General features: G+C 64.1%; 1 protein-coding gene across 1 annotated transcript in view; it reads right to left on the bottom strand.

The window, feature by feature from the left end:
- Window positions 1-318: 318 nt before the first annotated feature.
- The window catches only part of MUC5AC (mucin 5AC, oligomeric mucus/gel-forming), a 30,697-nt gene continuing 13,269 nt past the window's right edge, over window positions 319-17,746 (bottom strand). The window contains exons 31-53 of the mRNA XM_062198512.1: window positions 14,176-16,204; window positions 13,372-13,938; window positions 12,066-13,320; window positions 10,929-11,861; window positions 6,470-10,724; window positions 6,018-6,217; window positions 5,424-5,598; window positions 5,051-5,301; window positions 4,768-4,951; window positions 4,226-4,442; window positions 3,827-4,005; window positions 3,563-3,650; window positions 3,389-3,492; window positions 3,273-3,304; window positions 2,735-2,906; window positions 2,307-2,408; window positions 2,100-2,137; window positions 1,633-1,755; window positions 1,452-1,550; window positions 1,180-1,299; window positions 1,009-1,072; window positions 815-929; window positions 319-547 (exon numbers count right to left, since the gene is read on the bottom strand). Of these exons, the coding sequence (XP_062054496.1) occupies window positions 319-547; window positions 815-929; window positions 1,009-1,072; window positions 1,180-1,299; window positions 1,452-1,550; window positions 1,633-1,755; window positions 2,100-2,137; window positions 2,307-2,408; window positions 2,735-2,906; window positions 3,273-3,304; window positions 3,389-3,492; window positions 3,563-3,650; window positions 3,827-4,005; window positions 4,226-4,442; window positions 4,768-4,951; window positions 5,051-5,301; window positions 5,424-5,598; window positions 6,018-6,217; window positions 6,470-10,724; window positions 10,929-11,861; window positions 12,066-13,320; window positions 13,372-13,938; window positions 14,176-16,204 (11,531 nt within the window). The remainder of the gene's footprint in view (window positions 548-814; window positions 930-1,008; window positions 1,073-1,179; window positions 1,300-1,451; window positions 1,551-1,632; window positions 1,756-2,099; window positions 2,138-2,306; window positions 2,409-2,734; window positions 2,907-3,272; window positions 3,305-3,388; window positions 3,493-3,562; window positions 3,651-3,826; window positions 4,006-4,225; window positions 4,443-4,767; window positions 4,952-5,050; window positions 5,302-5,423; window positions 5,599-6,017; window positions 6,218-6,469; window positions 10,725-10,928; window positions 11,862-12,065; window positions 13,321-13,371; window positions 13,939-14,175; window positions 16,205-17,746) is intronic.

Genomic DNA, 17,746 nt, shown 5'->3' on the forward strand with positions numbered 1-17,746 from the left:
CTGGCCATTCGCTGAGAAGTGGCACGGGCCCAGGGCCGAGGTAGGAGGGAGGCTGTGCCTCGGGCCGCCAGCCGGGCACCAGCCGCCTCGTCCAGGGGCTGTCGTGTGTGACGCCGGGCCCCTGCCACCCAGGCCGTCCAAGGAGACAGGGGCCACGTCCCTCCACGGGCGGCCGCGCACTCAGCGCCTCCCTTGGGAAGCGAGTGGGGGCGGGCGGGCGTTGGGGACTCTGGCCACCTGGACGAGGGCACGAGTTCCGGGAGCCCTGGGGCTGGGGGTGGAGGAGTGAGGGCCGTGGTCTCTGGTGTGACCAGGAGCTTAATGGGCAGGCCTGGGGGACCACTGTGGCGACTGCGATGGGCCCGGGTGGCCGGCGTCGGCAGGCGCGGGGCACCGCTGGCCCCGGCAGCCACACTCCTCCACCTGGGTGTAGCTGAAGTCCCGGCGGGAGCCGTCGGCACAGCGTAGGCTCAGCTTCCTCTGCGAGGTTCGCAGCTCCTGGCAGCAGCTGCACCTGTGCTCCACCGTGTTGGCCGACAGGGAGTACCTGCGGGCAGAGCCGGCTCAGCACCCAGCACCGGGGTGGACGCCCCAAGGGCACCACGCCAGAGCCGGGGACGCGGTGAGCAGGCGACTCTCCCACGCCATGGCGTCCGGGGCCACAGGGCCGGGGACAGGGGCCGAGGGGGCTGAGGGCAGGCGCTTGCCGGAGCAATCAGCCCCGGCACTCTCCCTGGTCTCCCCATTGCATGGCCCGGGGGGGAGCCCCCGCCCCCAGGGTCAGGGCAGGGGGCAGAGGCTGGGGCGCACGTACATGGAACCGGTGTCCCCGCAGTTGCCCCGGCAGTAGGCCAGGCGCACGGGCTCGGCGGAGCTGCAGCCCTCTTCCCGGATGACCTGGAGCCTGTGGTGCACCGCGCACGTGGACGCTGGGGAGGGACGTGGAGGTGAGGCGGGGGTCGCGGCCTGCCCGGCCCCGGCCCCGGCGCCCGAGGCTCGTCCACTTACTGTTCTGGGAGGGAGGTGGCGGGCAGAAGACGCAGCAGCCGTCCTCGCTCAGCTGGGCTTGGTCCTGTGCCAACAGGGGTGCCCTCAGTGCCGGAAGGCCGCTCGGCAGCCCAGCCGGAAACGGGGCCAGGGACTCGGGGCCGGGGCAGAGGGGGCGCACTGGGGACTCACGCGAGGGCAGCTGAGCGGGGGGCAGGCCTTCCTCGTGGTCACCACCACCAGCCCGTCCAGGTGCCGTTCACACTCGTGGGTCACACAGCGGTTCTCGGGGTCTGGCCAGGACTCGCCGGGCTGAGAGGAGACGTGGCCGGCGGGTGAGTGTCCGCCTCGGGCGTGCCCCTTGTCCGGCCACCACTTGTCTCTGCCCAGCCCCCCCCCCCCCCAGCTCCTTGGAGGAGGCTGTGGCTCCACCCTGGCCGGCCCAGCCCTGCCCTGCCACTCACGGAGTAGAGGTGGGCGGAGCCGCTGCTGGAGTTGGAGACGCAGGCCACCTGCACGCACCGCCCACAGCACTGCCCGCGCTGTGCCTGGTACTCGGAGCCCTGCGGGGGCGGGGGTGGACGTGTGGCCTGAGCCCTGGGGCCGGCCCCTGCGGGCGGGGGCGGGGCGGGGGGCAGCACTCACCACGGGGCAGTGGGTGGGACAGATCTGGGTCTCACAGGTAACTTTGAACACGTCCACCTCGGGGCTGTCGGGCAGCTCACACCTGCACGTCTCACACAGGGTGGAGGAGACCACAGCGCCGGGCTGCAGAGAGTGGGGGCCCCGGTGTCAGCTCAGGCGGGGCCGGGGGGGCGCCCCTGCCCCCCACCCCCTTCCCTGGGCCAGGGTGAGCCTCGCTCAGCTGCCTGGGACGAGGCCGTGGGGCTCAGCACTGTGGCTGTGCCTCCGCCTCCGTGGGCCAGGGGCCCCGGCACGCTCAGGCTGCCACGGTGGGGTCCAGGCCCAGCTGGCCCTGGGGTGCCAGGCGTGGGCGATCTCGGGTGCTGGCGCCGGGCGTGCCAGAGCCCCGAGAGACCACAGGAGGGGGGGGCGTCTCCCCAGACTGCAGTGCCCACAGCCTCAGGGCTCTGGGCTCCGCCGGCTCTCACCTCGTACAGGGTCCCGTTGACGTTGCACTGCGTCCACCCTGTACGGGAGACACGCAGCTGAGCCCAGCCACACAGGGCCCCGGCCCCCGCCCATCTCTGCTCCCACCCCCTGCTGCCCAGCCCCTCCCTCTGCTCCCTCGGCCCAGGGCCAAGCCCCTCCCCCAAGGTGTCCCCAGGCGGTGTCCGGCCCTGGTCAGGGACACTCACTGCACTTCTGGACGGGGCAGCAGGCCCCCTCCTCTTGCAGCAGGGTCAGGTGGGTGCCCGCAGGACAGTCCACAGGTTTGGGGCAGTAGCTGGCGTTGCAGGCTTCAGGGGGAGGGAGGAATGTGTCAGAGCACGGCGCCCACTCTGCACCTGCTCCTACCCGGCCTCAGCATCCCCCACCCTGGAGTCTCCAGGAGTGCCGGCCACCCAGGGGCCCTGGGGGAAGGCTTCTAGGTCAGCCTGGGTGGGGGAGCCCGCATGCCCTCTCACACGCCCAGGTTCCAGGGGTCACATTTGCTGGTGGGTGGCCAGAGCAGGCTGTAGCAGGGGTGGAGCGTGGCGGCCCAGCCTCTGGAAGGGGGGCGTCTCCCCAGCCTGCCCCACGCTGCGTCTGGGCATGCCCCCTCCCTGCACCAGCAAAAACTCACCGCAGGTGTACTGAGGACAACACTCGCCAGCTGCGGGGGCCAGGGGCATCTGCACAAAGCCGGACAGCTCGCAGGCGGGGGGCGGCGGGCAGGGCTTCGTTCGGCAGCTCAGGGTCATGGAGCTGCTCTCGCAGGTGCACTCCTGGCACTCGAAGCTGATGGTGTCGCCCGGCTGCAGGGGAGCACACGGTGAGCCGCAGCCAGCCTGGGGATGCCCGGGAGGGGAGGGGGAACCTGGGGAGGGGGCTTCGGAAGTGTGGGCGCCGCCCCTGGATTAGCTCAAGGGCCCTCGAGGCCCAAGGAGGCCAGGAGACGAGGTGGGAGGGGTTTACAGGTGACCAAAGCAAGAAGAGGGCCCCAGTCTTGCTGAGGAGCCAGCCCCGGTCCCACCCACCTGCAGCCCCCAGCCCCAGCCCCGCCCACCTGCAGCCCCCAGCCCCAGCCCCACCCACCTCCAGCCCCCAGCCCCAGCCCCAGCCCCAGCTCTGGCCATTGCTGGACCTGCACTTCACGCTCAGGGCTGCCCGGCCACACTCACCATCACCGGCTCTCCCGAGGGTCCCATGCACCCTGGAGAGAGAGATGGGGGGGTGACGGCGCCGCAGCCACTGGGGGTGGGGCGGCGGGGGGGCGAGGGAGGGGCCGGGCACGTACTGGGACAGCCGCTGGGCACGCAGACCTCGACGCTGGTGCTGAAGAGCAGCGTGCTCTCGGGGCAGAAGCAGCCCTCGGTGATGGGGCCGGCCTCGGGGAGGGCCCTGCGGGGAGCAGAGGGTTGGCTGCGTGCCCCGCCCTGGGGGGCCCGGGGGTGGGGGAGGGGCCACGTACAGGAGGTTGGCGCTGTCGTTTCCGTGGCAGTAGGGCGGGTTGGACGGGCCGCAGGGCAGGTACACCTTGTCGGGCGGGCAGGTGAAGGCTGCAGGGAAGGGGATGACACAGCTGAGGGGCTGGGGGCGGCTCCAGGTCGCCCCCCCCCCCGGGGCTCCTCTGGGCCCTGGGTCACTGCTCAGAGCCAGCAGGGGTGCCCACAGCTCTGCGAGGCCCGGGCCGCCCCGCCCCGCCCCCAGCGCCGTGGGACGGGTGGGCACTCACGGCAGGTGCCGTTGGTAAGGCCCCTCCAGTCGATGCACACGTCAAAGGCCGCGCAGAGCGAGGCGTACAGCTCCAGGCCCGAGCACACCACATCCGGGCTGCTCACGTGGCAGTGGTCGAAGGCACAGCCTTCGTAGAACGGCATGGGCGGGATGGTGGAGTGACAAGGCTCGAAGACCCTGCGGGTGGGGACACACGGGTGGTGGTGCTGGCTCAGTAGGGGTCACCCGCCAACCCGCCCCCACAGGGGAGGAGCCGGCTGGAGGCGAGCGGCTGCCACGCGCACCCCCGGGACCACATTGCCCAGGACAGGTGGCTCTGCAAGTCCCTGTGCATGCTGGGGCGGAGTCAGGTGCACCCTCACAGGCCCCGCCCTCCCCACGCCGGCCCCAGCCATACTCGCTGAGGATCAACTTGCAGATCGCAGACGGTGGGCACGTTGTGGCCGGGTCTGTGGGGTGCACGGTGGCTGGGTCCGTGGGTCTCACTGAAGGCCCGTGGCAGGACGGCTGGTCGGGGTTGGTCACCTTCCAGTGGTGGGACATGGCCGAGCAGGAGGCAGCCACCGTCCCCCCGGGCATGCGGCACTCGTCTTTCTTGTCATTGGTGCAGGTGCCTGGGCAGAGGGGGCTGGGTCAGGCCAGCTGGACGGCACCCGGGCCCCCTGCGGGACTTGGGCCGTGGCTCCGCGCCTTCCCTTGGCTTCACTTCCCCCACCCCGCACCTGGACGCCCATCCCATGGCCGCTGGCACAGGGAGGCAGGAGTAGGGACCGGTGTGGGCCCCAGTGTGGCTCGTGCCATTCAGCAGGTTCTTGGTGCTGCCAGGAACCCCCACAGGCCCGGCGGGGCCCAGGACACCTCAGCTCCGCCCAGGACGCTGCCCCAACGCGGGACCCCCTCCGAGGCAGCCCCCAGCGCCAGCCGCTCCCCGGGGCTCACCGCACTGGCCCTCGGTGTTGTTGGCAAACGTGTTGAAGGGCACCTCCACCGAAAAGATCAGGCCTGTGAACATGACCTGCACGCCGAGCTGGGGGATGGTCACGTACATCTTGATGCCGAGGCGCGAGACCACGATGCCGTCTTTCTCGAAGCCGGGGCCGACCACCTCGCCATTGAAAATGACCTGGAGGAGGGGGGCGGAGGGCAGAGTCAGCCAGGGCCGCGGGGGGGGGGGGTGGTACGTCCTCCCCCTCCCCAGCTAGGGCTAGGGCCAGGGTCCCACCTGGTTGGTCATCACCCCGGCCACCGGCTTGCGGGTCATCACCACACGGTCGTGCCGGTACTCGACGATGATGGACTGCGGGCAGGACAGCCCGTCCTCAGCGTCGCAGAAGTAGTTGTCGATGAGCACGCGCAGGTGGCCGAACACGGGGACGATCTGCTGCATGAGCACGTAGGTGCAGTTGTCCAGGAAGGTGTAGTAGGTGCCGTCGAAGGTGATGTAGTGGGGGTCGCCCCAGCCGCTGCACACACCTGTGGGAGACAGCACCACGCTGGGGCGGGCGGGCCCTCCCCTCCCCTCCCCCTCCCCACTCCCCAGACACCCTCAGGGCACCTATCCTGGTGCCGGCCCCGCACCCAGCCCGCCGGCTCACACTGGCACTGGTAGTGATGGCAACAGCCGTCCTGGTCGGCCACCTTCAGTGGGGGGTAGCCATTGGCGCAGGTGGGCTCCGAAACCTTCGGGCACTGGCGCGGGTGCACGGAGATGGTGTCGTGGCCCTCACAGGTGGCTTGGGAGCAGTTGGGCATGGGCCAGGTTTCCCCTTTCTGCGGAGGCAGGGGCAGCTGTAGGGCCTGACCCCCAGGCCTCGGGAGCCCCCTCAGCCCTCATGGGGACAGGGAACAGAGCCTGAGCAGGCAGGACCCCCCACACGGCCCCAGCCTCGACCGCACACCACTCAGTGCCAAGTGGCGAAGCTCAGTGCTGTGGGGGGGTGTGCTTCCTGTCCCCAGCAGGCTCGCAGGGTCCACAGCCCCCACCACAGCGCCGGACCCACAGAACGTCAGCCTTGGGCGCCACACGCGTGACAATCCCAGGAACCATGTCCAGGTAACAGCAGGGCCCACGCCCCACGAGCTCCTGGCCACCCAGGCTCCGGATACAGAGGAGGATGGGAAGCGGACCCCACGGCTGAGACCGAGGCCCCCCTGCAGCCCCTGGGCCTCCCGCCAGCATCAGAGGGTACCTTTCTTGGAGGAATCGTGTTTGAGCACCCGGGTGGAGTGACAGGCTCAGAAGTGGACGTGGATGGGGGCGTGGTCCGGATTGCGGGCGGCGTGGTGGGGGGACAGTCGCTGTCCACACCTCTGACCACGTGGCAGTCCTGGTTGCACGTGGCGTGATAGCAGTGCCCGTCAAGATCTCTCTGGTAGTAGATGATGGAGCCTGAGGATCAAGCAGACAGTGGGCAGCAGAGCCAAGAGGAGGGACCCCACTGTGCGAAGCTGAGCAGGGACAGAGGGGAGGGGACACGTGCTGCCCACTAAGGACATGAAAAAACACAAGGGGACAGGGGCCACTCTGGAAGCCGGCTGAGCTGAAATTTGACAAGGGCACAACGAAACACGCTCATGCTCCCTCTTCTGGGCAGAAAAACCAAGCGAAGGCAGGCAGTGCCCATGCGGGGGAGAGACCGACCTGCCGGGTACAGCTTGTCAGCCACAAAGCAGAAGCAGGTGTTGGCAGTCTGCGTGGAGGAGCCGTGCACCAAGGCAGTGGACGGTGACAGGGTGGACGGAGCAGTGGACGAGGTCATCGGAGATGAAGTCACCAGGGGAGGCATCGAAGGGCAGCCACTGGGGGTCTCGCAGCACAGCACGCGCACCTCGTAGTTGAGGCACATCCCGCCAGCTCCCTCCTGGTCGCGGTTATGGCAGACCAGGCCCACGTCGGGGTCGCACTGCACCACCTGGCCCAGCCGCTCGATGCTCACGTCGGGGTGGTTCTCAGCTCGGCACTGCAGCCGCATGATCTCCTCGGGCCGGCGGCAGATCCTCTCCCCATGCCTGAGGATGTTGTCGTAGGTCTCCTTGTCCCCTCCGTGGACCCCCGGGGCTGGGAAGTCCACGTCGAACCACTTGGTCCAGCTGCACCGTGGCTGGCAGTCGGAGGTGATGGGCTGGGAGGGAGTCATCTCCTGTGTACCGGGATGGCTTGTGCCGGTTATGGGAACAGAGGTTGTGCCGGTGATGGGAACAGGTGTTGAGCTCGTAGTTGGAGAAGAGGATGTTCTTGTTCTTGTGTGTGACATGGAAGTTGAACGTGCTGTCTCCTTCGAGGAGGTGCTGGTTCTTGAGGTTGATGTGGGATGGGTTGTAGTAGCTGAGGTTGTAGGAGCAGGGGTTGTGCCCGTGTGTGTCATGGAGGTTGAACTTCCTGTCTCCTTAGAGGTTGTCCTGGTTCTTGATGTGGCGGTGGAGCTGGTTGTAGAAGTAGACTTTGTGCCCATGTGGGTCACAGATTTTGGACTTCCTGTCTCTGTAGAGGAGGTGCTGGTTCTTGAGGTTGATGTGGGATGGGTTGTAGTAGCCGAGGTTGTAGGAGCAGGGGTTGTGCCCGTGTGTGTCATGGAGGTTGAACTTCCTGTCTCCTTAGAGGTTGTCCTGGTTCTTGATGTGGAGGTGGAGCTGCTTGATGGAACAGAGGCTGTGGTTGTAGGAGCAGAGGCTGTGGTTGTTGTATGGGCAGAGGTGGTGGTTGTAGGAGAAGAGGTTGTGCTGGTGTGTCTCACTGAGGTTGAACTTCCTGTCTCCGTAGAGGAGGTGCTGGTTCCTGACTTGGAGGTGGAGCTGGTTGTAGGGGCTGAGGGTGTGCTGGGTCTGGTGCTGGAGGTGCTGCTTCCTGTCCCCATGGAGGAGGTGGTGTGCGTAGGGCTGGTGACAGTCTCCCATGGGGTGCTGGGAACTGTGAGCGCGGAGGGAGTAGGGCAGCCTCTGGGGGTCTCGCAGCACAGCACGCGCACCTCGTAGTTGAGGCACATCCCTCCAGCTCCCTCCTGGTCGCGGTTATGGCAGACCAGGCCCACGTCGGGGTCGCACTGCACCACCTGGCCCAGCCGCTCGATGCTCACGTCGGGGTGGTTCTCAGCTCGGCACTGCAGCCGCGTGATCTCCTCGGGCCGGCGGCAGATCCTCTCCCCATGCCTGAGGATGTTGTCGTAGGTCTCCTTGTCCCCTCCGTGGACCCCCGGGGCTGGGAAGTCCACGTCGAACCACTTGGTCCATCTGCACCTTGGCTGGCAGTCGGAGGTGATGGGCTGGGAGGGAGTCATCTCCTGTGTACCGGGATGGCTTGTGCCGGTTATGGGAACAGAGGTTGTGCCGGTGATGGGAACAGGTGTTGAGCTCGTAGTTGGAGAAGAGGATGTTCTTGTTCTTGTGTGTGACATGGAAGTTGAACGTGCTGTCTCCTTCGAGGAGGTGCTGGTTCTTGAGGTTGATGTGGGATGGGTTGTAGTAGCCGAGGTTGTGGTTGTAGGAGCAGGGGTTGTGCCCGTGTGTGTCATGGAGGTTGAACTTCCTGTCTCCTTAGAGGTTGTCCTGGTTCTTGATGTGGCGGTGGAGCTGGTTGTAGAAGTAGACTTTGTGCCCATGTGGGTCACAGATTTTGGACTTCCTGTCTCTGTAGAGGAGGTGCTGGTTCTTGAGGTTGATGTGGGATGGGTTGTAGTAGCCGAGGTTGTAGGAGCAGGGGTTGTGCCCGTGTGTGTCATGGAGGTTGAACTTCCTGTCTCCTTAGAGGTTGTCCTGGTTCTTGATGTGGAGGTGGAGCTGCTTGATGGAACAGAGGCTGTGGTTGTAGGAGCAGAGGCTGTGGTTGTTGTATGGGCAGAGGTGGTGGTTGTAGGAGAAGAGGTTGTGCTGGTGTGTCTCACTGAGGTTGAACTTCCTGTCTCCGTAGAGGAGGTGCTGGTTCCTGACTTGGAGGTGGAGCTGGTTGTAGGGGCTGAGGGTGTGCTGGGTCTGGTGCTGGAGGTGCTGCTTCCTGTCCCCATGGAGGAGGTGGTGTGCGTAGGGCTGGTGACAGTCTCCCATGGGGTGCTGGGAACTGTGAGCGCGGAGGGAGTAGGGCAGCCTCTGGGGGTCTCGCAGCACAGCACGCGCACCTCGTAGTTGAGGCACATCCCGCCAGCTCCCTCCTGGTCGCGGTTATGGCAGACCAGGCCCACGTCGGGGTCGCACTGCACCACCTGGCCCAGCCGCTCGATGCTCACGTCGGGGTGGTTCTCAGCTCGGCACTGCAGCCGCATGATCTCCTCGGGCCGGCGGCAGATCCTCTCCCCATGCCTGAGGATGTTGTCGTAGGTCTCCTTGTCCCCTCCGTGGACCCCCGGGGCTGGGAAGTCCACGTCGAACCACTTGGTCCATCTGCACCTTGGCTGGCAGTCGGAGGTGGTGGGCTGGGAGGGAGTCATCTCCTGTGTACCGGGATGGCTTGTGCCGGTTATGGGAACAGAGGTTGTGCCGGTGATGGGAACAGGTGTTGAGCTCGTAGTTGGAGAAGAGGATGTCCTTGTTCTTGTGTGTGACATGGAAGTTGAACGTGCTGTCTCCGTTGAGGAGGTGCTGGTTCTCGAGGTTGATGTGGGATGGGTTGTAGTAGCCGAGGTTGTGGTTGTAGGAGCAGGGGTTGTGCCCGTGTGTGTCATGGAGGTTGAACTTCCTGTCTCCTTAGAGGTTGTCCTGGTTCTTGAAGTGGAGGTGGAGCTGGTTGTAGAAGTAGACTTTGTGCCCATGTGGGTCACAGATTTTGGACTTCCTGTCTCTGTAGAGGAGGTGCTGGTTCTTGAGGTTGATGTGGGATGGGTTGTAGTAGCTGAGGTTGTGGTTGTAGGAGCAGGGGTTGTGCCCGTGTGTGTCATGGAGGTTGAACTTCCTGTCTCCTTAGAGGTTGTCCTGGTTCTTGATGTGGAGGTGGAGCTGCTTGATGGAACAGAGGCTGTGGTTGTAGGAGCAGAGGCTGTGGTTGTTGTATGGGCAGAGGTGGTGGTTGTAGGAGAAGAGGTGGTGGTTGTAGGAGAAGAGGTTGTGCTGGTGTGTCTCACTGAGGTTGAACTTCCTGTCTCCGTAGAGGAGGTGCTGGTTCCTGACTTGGAGGTGGAGCTGGTTGTAGGGGCTGAGGGTGTGCTGGGTCTGGTGCTGGAGGTGCTGCTTCCTGTCCCCATGGAGGAGGTGGTGTGTGTAGGGCTGGTGACAGTCTCCCATGGGGTGCTGGGAACTGTGAGCGCGGAGGGAGTAGGGCAGCCTCTGGGGGTCTCGCAGCACAGCACGCGCACCTCGTAGTTGAGGCACATCCCGCCAGCTCCCTCCTGGTCGCGGTTATGGCAGACCAGGCCCACGTCGGGGTCGCACTGCACCACCTGGCCCAGCCGCTCGATGCTCACGTCGGGGTGGTTCTCAGCTCGGCACTGCAGCCGCGTGATCTCCTCGGGCCGGCGGCAGATCCTCTCCCCATGCCTGAGGATGTTGTCGTAGGTCTCCTTGTCCCCTCCGTGGACCCCCGGGGCTGGGAAGTCCACGTCGAACCACTTGGTCCATCTGCACCTTGGCTGGCAGTCGGAGGTGATGGGCTGGGAGGGAGTCATCTCCTGTGTACCGGGATGGCTTGTGCCGGTTATGGGAACAGAGGTTGTGCCGGTGATGGGAACAGGTGTTGAGCTCGTAGTTGGAGAAGAGGATGTTCTTGTTCTTGTGTGTGACATGGAAGTTGAACGTGCTGTCTCCTTCGAGGAGGTGCTGGTTCTTGAGGTTGATGTGGGATGGGTTGTAGTAGCCGAGGTTGTGGTTGTAGGAGCAGGGGTTGTGCCCGTGTGTGTCATGGAGGTTGAACTTCCTGTCTCCTTAGAGGTTGTCCTGGTTCTTGATGTGGCGGTGGAGCTGGTTGTAGAAGTAGACTTTGTGCCCATGTGGGTCACAGATTTTGGACTTCCTGTCTCTGTAGAGGAGGTGCTGGTTCTTGAGGTTGATGTGGGATGGGTTGTAGTAGCCGAGGTTGTAGGAGCAGGGGTTGTGCCCATGTGTGTCATGGAGGTTGAACTTCCTGTCTCCTTAGAGGTTGTCCTGGTTCTTGATGTGGAGGTGGAGCTGCTTGATGGAACAGAGGCTGTGGTTGTAGGAGCAGAGGCTGTGGTTGTTGTATGGGCAGAGGTGGTGGTTGTAGGAGAAGAGGTTGTGCTGGTGTGTCTCACTGAGGTTGAACTTCCTGTCTCCGTAGAGGAGGTGCTGGTTCCTGACTTGGAGGTGGAGCTGGTTGTAGGGGCTGAGGGTGTGCTGGGTCTGGTGCTGGAGGTGCTGCTTCCTGTCCCCATGGAGGAGGTGGTGTGCGTAGGGCTGGTGACAGTCTCCCATGGGGTGCTGGGAACTGTGAGCGCGGAGGGAGTAGGGCAGCCTCTGGGGGTCTCGCAGCACAGCACGCGCACCTCGTAGTTGAGGCACATCCCTCCAGCTCCCTCCTGGTCGCGGTTATGGCAGACCAGGCCCACGTCGGGGTCGCACTGCACCACCTGGCCCAGCCGCTCGATGCTCACGTCGGGGTGGTTCTCAGCTCGGCACTGCAGCCGCGTGATCTCCTCGGGCCGGCGGCAGATCCTCTCCCCATGCCTGAGGATGTTGTCGTAGGTCTCCTTGTCCCCTCCGTGGACCCCCGGGGCTGGGAAGTCCACGTCGAACCACTTGGTCCATCTGCACCTTGGCTGGCAGTCGGAGGTGATGGGCTGGGAGGGAGTCATCTCCTGTGTACCGGGATGGCTTGTGCCGGTTATGGGAACAGAGGTTGTGCCGGTGATGGGAACAGGTGTTGAGCTCGTAGTTGGAGAAGAGGATGTCCTTGTTCTTGTGTGTGACATGGAAGTTGAACGTGCTGTCTCCGTTGAGGAGGTGCTGGTTCTTGAGGTTGATGTGGGATGGGTTGTAGTAGCCGAGGTTGTAGGAGCAGGGGTTGTGCCCGTGTGTGTCATGGAGGTTGAACTTCCTGTCTCCTTAGAGGTTGTCCTGGTTCTTGATGTGGCGGTGGAGCTGGTTGTAGAAGTAGACTTTGTGCCCATGTGGGTCACAGATTTTGGACTTCCTGTCTCTGTAGAGGAGGTGCTGGTTCTTGAGGTTGATGTGGGATGGGTTGTAGTAGCCGAGGTTGTAGGAGCAGGGGTTGTGCCCGTGTGTGTCATGGAGGTTGAACTTCCTGTCTCCTTAGAGGTTGTCCTGGTTCTTGATGTGGAGGTGGAGCTGCTTGATGGAACAAAGGCTGTGGTTGTAGGAGCAGAGGCTGTGGTTGTTGTATGGGCAGAGGTGGTGGTTGTAGGAGAAGAGGTTGTGCTGGTGTGTCTCACTGAGGTTGAACTTCCTGTCTCCGTAGAGGAGGTGCTGGTTCCTGACTTGGAGGTGGAGCTGGTTGTAGGGGCTGAGGGTGTGCTGGGTCTGGTGCTGGAGGTGCTGCTTCCTGTCCCCATGGAGGAGGTGGTGTGCGTAGGGCTGGTGACAGTCTCCCATGGGGTGCTGGGAACTGTGAGCGCGGAGGGAGTAGGGCAGCCTCTGGGGGTCTCGCAGCACAGCACGCGCACCTCGTAGTTGAGGCACATCCCGCCAGCTCCCTCCTGGTCGCGGTTATGGCAGACCAGGCCCACGTCGGGGTCGCACTGCACCACCTGGCCCAGCCGCTCTATGCTCACGTCGGGGTGGTTCTCAGCTCGGCACTGCAGCCGCATGATCTCCTCGGGCCGGCGGCAGATCCTCTCCCCATGCCTGAGGATGTTGTCGTAGGTCTCCTTGTCCCCTCCGTGGACCCCCGGGGCTGGGAAGTCCACGTCGAACCACTTGGTCCATCTGCACCTTGGCTGGCAGTCGGAGGTGGTGGGCTGGGAGGGAGTCATCTCCTGTGTACCGGGATGGCTTGTGCCGGTTATGGGAACAGAGGTTGTGCCGGTGATGGGAACAGGTGTTGAGCTCGTAGTTGGAGAAGAGGATGTCCTTGTTCTTGTGTGTGACATGGAAGTTGAACGTGCTGTCTCCGTCGAGGAGGTGCTGGTTCTCGAGGTTGATGTGGGATGGGTTGTAGTAGCCGAGGTTGTGGTTGTAGGAGCAGGGGTTGTGCCCGTGTGTGTCATGGAGGTTGAACTTCCTGTCTCCTTAGAGGTTGTCCTGGTTCTTGAAGTGGAGGTGGAGCTGGTTGTAGAAGTAGACTTTGTGCCCATGTGGGTCACAGATTTTGGACTTCCTGTCTCTGTAGAGGAGGTGCTGGTTCTTGAGGTTGATGTGGGATGGGTTGTAGTAGCTGAGGTTGTGGTTGTAGGAGCAGGGGTTGTGCCCGTGTGTGTCATGGAGGTTGAACTTCCTGTCTCCTTAGAGGTTGTCCTGGTTCTTGATGTGGAGGTGGAGCTGCTTGATGGAACAGAGGCTGTGGTTGTAGGAGCAGAGGCTGTGGTTGTTGTATGGGCAGAGGTGGTGGTTGTAGGAGAAGAGGTGGTGGTTGTAGGAGAAGAGGTTGTGCTGGTGTGTCTCACTGAGGTTGAACTTCCTGTCTCCGTAGAGGAGGTGCTGGTTCCTGACTTGGAGGTGGAGCTGGTTGTAGGGGCTGAGGGTGTGCTGGGTCTGGTGCTGGAGGTGCTGCTTCCTGTCCCCATGGAGGAGGTGGTGTGTGTAGGGCTGGTGACAGTCTCCCATGGGGTGCTGGGAACTGTGAGCGCGGAGGGAGTAGGGCAGCCTCTGGGGGTCTCGCAGCACAGCACGCGCACCTCGTAGTTGAGGCACATCCCTCCAGCTCCCTCCTGGTCGCGGTTATGGCAGACCAGGCCCACGTCGGGGTCGCACTGCACCACCTGGCCCAGCCGCTCGATGCTCACGTCGGGGTGGTTCTCAGCTCGGCACTGCAGCCGCGTGATCTCCTCGGGCCGGCGGCAGATCCTCTCCCCATGCCTGAGGATGTTGTCGTAGGTCTCCTTGTCCCCTCCGTGGACCCCCGGGGCTGGGAAGTCCACGTCGAACCACTTGGTCCATCTGCACCTTGGCTGGCAGTCGGAGGTGATGGGCTGGGAGGGAGTCATCTCCTGTGTACCGGGATGGCTTGTGCCGGTTATGGGAACAGAGGTTGTGCCGGTGATGGGAACAGGTGTTGAGCTCGTAGTTGGAGAAGAGGATGTCCTTGTTCTTGTGTGTGACATGGAAGTTGAACGTGCTGTCTCCGTCGAGGAGGTGCTGGTTCTTGAGGTTGATGTGGGATGGGTTGTAGTAGCCGAGGTTGTGGTTGTAGGAGCAGGGGTTGTGCCCGTGTGTGTCATGGAGGTTGAACTTCCTGTCTCCTTAGAGGTTGTCCTGGTTCTTGATGTGGCGGTGGAGCTGGTTGTAGAAGTAGACTTTGTGCCCATGTGGGTCACAGATTTTGGACTTCCTGTCTCTGTAGAGGAGGTGCTGGTTCTTGAGGTTGATGTGGGATGGGTTGTAGTAGCCGAGGTTGTAGGAGCAGGGGTTGTGCCCGTGTGTGTCATGGAGGTTGAACTTCCTGTCTCCTTAGAGGTTGTCCTGGTTCTTGATGTGGAGGTGGAGCTGCTTGATGGAACAGAGGCTGTGGTTGTAGGAGCAGAGGCTGTGGTTGTTGTATGGGCAGAGGTGGTGGTTGTAGGAGAAGAGGTTGTGCTGGTGTGTCTCACTGAGGTTGAACTTCCTGTCTCCGTAGAGGAGGTGCTGGTTCCTGACTTGGAGGTGGAGCTGGTTGTAGGGGCAGAGGTTGTGCTGGGTCTGGTGCTGGAGGTGCTGCTTCCTGTCCCCATGGAGGAGGTGGTGTGCGTAGGGCTGGTGACAGTCTCCCATGGGGTGCTGGGAACTGTGAGCGCGGAGGGAGTAGGGCAGCCTCTGGGGGTCTCGCAGCACAGCACGCGCACCTCGTAGTTGAGGCACATCCCGCCAGCTCCCTCCTGGTCGCGGTTATGGCAGACCAGGCCCACGTCGGGGTCGCACTGCACCACCTGGCCCAGCCGCTCGATGCTCACGTCGGGGTGGTTCTCAGCTCGGCACTGCAGCCGCATGATCTCCTCGGGCCGGCGGCAGATCCTCTCCCCATGCCTGAGGATGTTGTCGTAGGTCTCCTTGTCCCCTCCGTGGACCCCCGGGGCTGGGAAGTCCACGTCGAACCACTTGGTCCAGCTGCACCGTGGCTGGCAGTCTGTTGTTGCGGGGGCTGTGCCCATGTGTGGCCTGGTCGTTGTCTGGCTGCCTATGGCTTGCGTGTTTGTCGTTGGTGCTGTGTGCCTGGTTGTGGGTGATGGCATGGCTCGGGTCAGTGCGGTCTGAGCACTGGTGCTCATTTCTGGGCGAGTGGGCTGTGTGGTTTCTGACGTTGGTGGCACTGTGGTGCCGCCGCGACAGCTGTCCACCATCTGGCAGCACTGGATGCGGATCTCGTAGTTGTAGCAGATCGGGGGCAGCTGGTTCTTGTTGAGACAGATCAGCCCCTCCTCGCGATTACACGTCACATCCTGCCCCAGCTCGGCCAGCGGCGTGTTGGGGAAGAACTGGGCCCTGCACTGCACGTTCGAGGGCGTCTTGCAGAATTTATAGCCCTTGGCTCTCAGATTCTGGAAAGTGTCGAAGTCTCCACTGTCCCTGTCTGGCCCAGGGTAGCTGCCGTCAATCCACGGGGTCCACGTGCAGATCTCCTGTGTGCAGGACACTCGGCTGGGCTCGTGGGGAGCTGGCTCCGAGGGGGCTGCGGAGGTCTCCAGGGTCGGGCTGGACCTGGAGGCTGTTGTCCCGGCTGTCGTTGGCCCTGGCATTAGGCTGGGCGTCACGGCAGTTGTTTGGCTTGGTGAGGGGGTTCCTGGGGCAGGAGTCGTGGTAGCCTTGGAGGCCGTGGCTCGGCCGGTTGCGGTGACAGGGGTAGGAGAGAGCCCTGTGTGGGTCGTGCTGGAGGTGGTGGGGCGCGTGGTGAGGCTGGAGGTGTGGCAGGCCAGTGGGGAGCAGCAGAGGATCCTGATCTGGTAGTTGTGGCATTGCCCGGACGCCTGCTCCCTGTTGTGGCACGTGAGCCCCACGGCCGGCGTGCACTGCACGCGCTGCCCCAACAGGGACAGCGCCACCTCGGGCGCATCCTCCGCGCGACACTCCACTTCCCTCGGCTGTTGGCAAACCCGGTACCCGTGGGCACGGAGGTTGTCCAGCGTGTCGTAGTCCCCGCTGTCTTTGCCCCGTCCGGGACGGCTGATGTCCAGCCAGGGTGACCATTGGCACTGCTCCCCGCAGTCTGTGGGGGCCGGGCTGGAGGCCGTCGAAGGCACCGTCCTGGGGGACCTGCTTGTGGCTGTGGAGACGGTGCTGCTGGCGCGTCCTGTGGGCACCGTGCTCTGAGCAGGGCTGGGGCTGGTGCTGGGGGGACGCGTGGAGCTCACCACTGTGGACAGAAGAGCAGGCGGCTGGGCTGAGCATCAGGGACCCTGCCCGGGCTGCCCCCGCCAGCCCCTTCCCCGCCTCCTGCCCTAGGGACTCTGCCACCTGGACACGGAGGTCCGGACGCCTGGAACCCATCTGCCTGTCTGGCCCGGCCCTGCGCAGGTGTGGGGGTGCAGGTGTGGGGTGAGCAGGTGTGGGGGTGCAGGTGTGGGTGCAGGTGTGGGGTGAGCAGGTGTGGGGTGAGCAGGTATGGGGTGAGCAGGTGTGGGTGTAGGTGTGGGGTGCAGGTGTGGGGTGAGCAGGTATGGGGTGAGCAGGTGTGGGTGTAGGTGTGGGGTGAGCAGGTGTGGGGTGAGCAGGTGTGGGGGTGCAGGTGTGGGTGCAGGTGTGGGGTGAGCAGGTGTGGGGGTGCAGGTGTGGGTGTAGGTGTGGGGGTGCAGGTGTGGGTGAGCAGGTGTGGGGTGAGCAGGTGTGGGTTGAGCAGGTGTGGGTGAGCAGGTGTGGGTGAGCAGGTGTGTGGTGTAGGTGTGGGTGAGCAGGTGTGGGGTGAACAGGTGTGGGGTGAGCAGGTGTGGAGTGAGCAGGTGTGGGGTGAGCAGGTGTGGGGTGAGCAGGTGTGGGTGTAGGTGTGGCGGTGCAGGTGTGGGGTGAGCAGGTGTGGGTGAGCAGGTGTGGGGTGAGCAGGTGTGGGGTGCAGGTGTGGGTTGAGCAGGTGTGGGGGTGCAGGTGTGGGTTGAGCAGGTGTGGGGTGAGCAGGTGTGGGGGTGCAGGTGTGGGGTGAGCAGGTGTGTGGTGTAGGTGTGGGTGTAGGTGTGGGTGAGCAGGTGTGGGGTGAGCAGGTGTGGGGTGAGCAGGTGTGGGGTGCAGGTGTGGGGTGAGCAGGTGTGGGGTGAGCAGGTGTGGGGGTGCAGGTGTGGGGTGAGCAGGTGTGGGGTGAGCAGGTGTGGGGTGAGCAGGTGTGGGGGTGCAGGTGTGGGGTGAGCAGGTGTGGGGTGAGCAGGTGTGGGGTGCAGGTGTGGGTGAGCAGGTGTGGGGTGAGCAGGTGTGGGGTGTGTAGGTGTGGGGGTGCAGGTGTGGGGTGAGCAGGTGTGGGTTGAGCGGGTGTGGGGGTGCTGGTGTGAGGTGAGCAGGTGTGGGGGTACAGGTGTGAGGGTGCAGGTGTGGCGGTGCAGGTGTAGGTGAGCAGGTGTGGGGTGAGCAGGTGTGGGGGTGCAGGTATGGGGTGCAGGTGTGGGGGTGCAGGTGTGGGGTGAGCAGGTGTGGGTTGAGCAGGTATGGGGGTGCAGGTGTGGGGTGCAGGTGTGAGGGTGCAGGTGTGGCGGTGCAGGTGTGGGGTGAGCAGGTGTGGGTTGAGCAGGTGTGGGGGTGCAGGTGTGGGGTGCAGGTGTGAGGGTGCAGGTGTGGCGGTGCAGGTGTGGGGTGAGCAGGTGTGGGGTGCAGCTGTGGGATGCAGGTGTGGGGGTGCAGGTGTGGGGTGAGCAGGTGTGGGGTGTGTAGGTGTGGGTGAGCAGGTATGGGGTGTGTAGGTGTGGGGGTGCAGGTG

Source organism: Lepus europaeus, chromosome 7 (genome assembly GCF_033115175.1).
Source record: "Lepus europaeus isolate LE1 chromosome 7, mLepTim1.pri, whole genome shotgun sequence".
NCBI classification, from domain to species: Eukaryota; Metazoa; Chordata; class Mammalia; order Lagomorpha; family Leporidae; genus Lepus; species Lepus europaeus.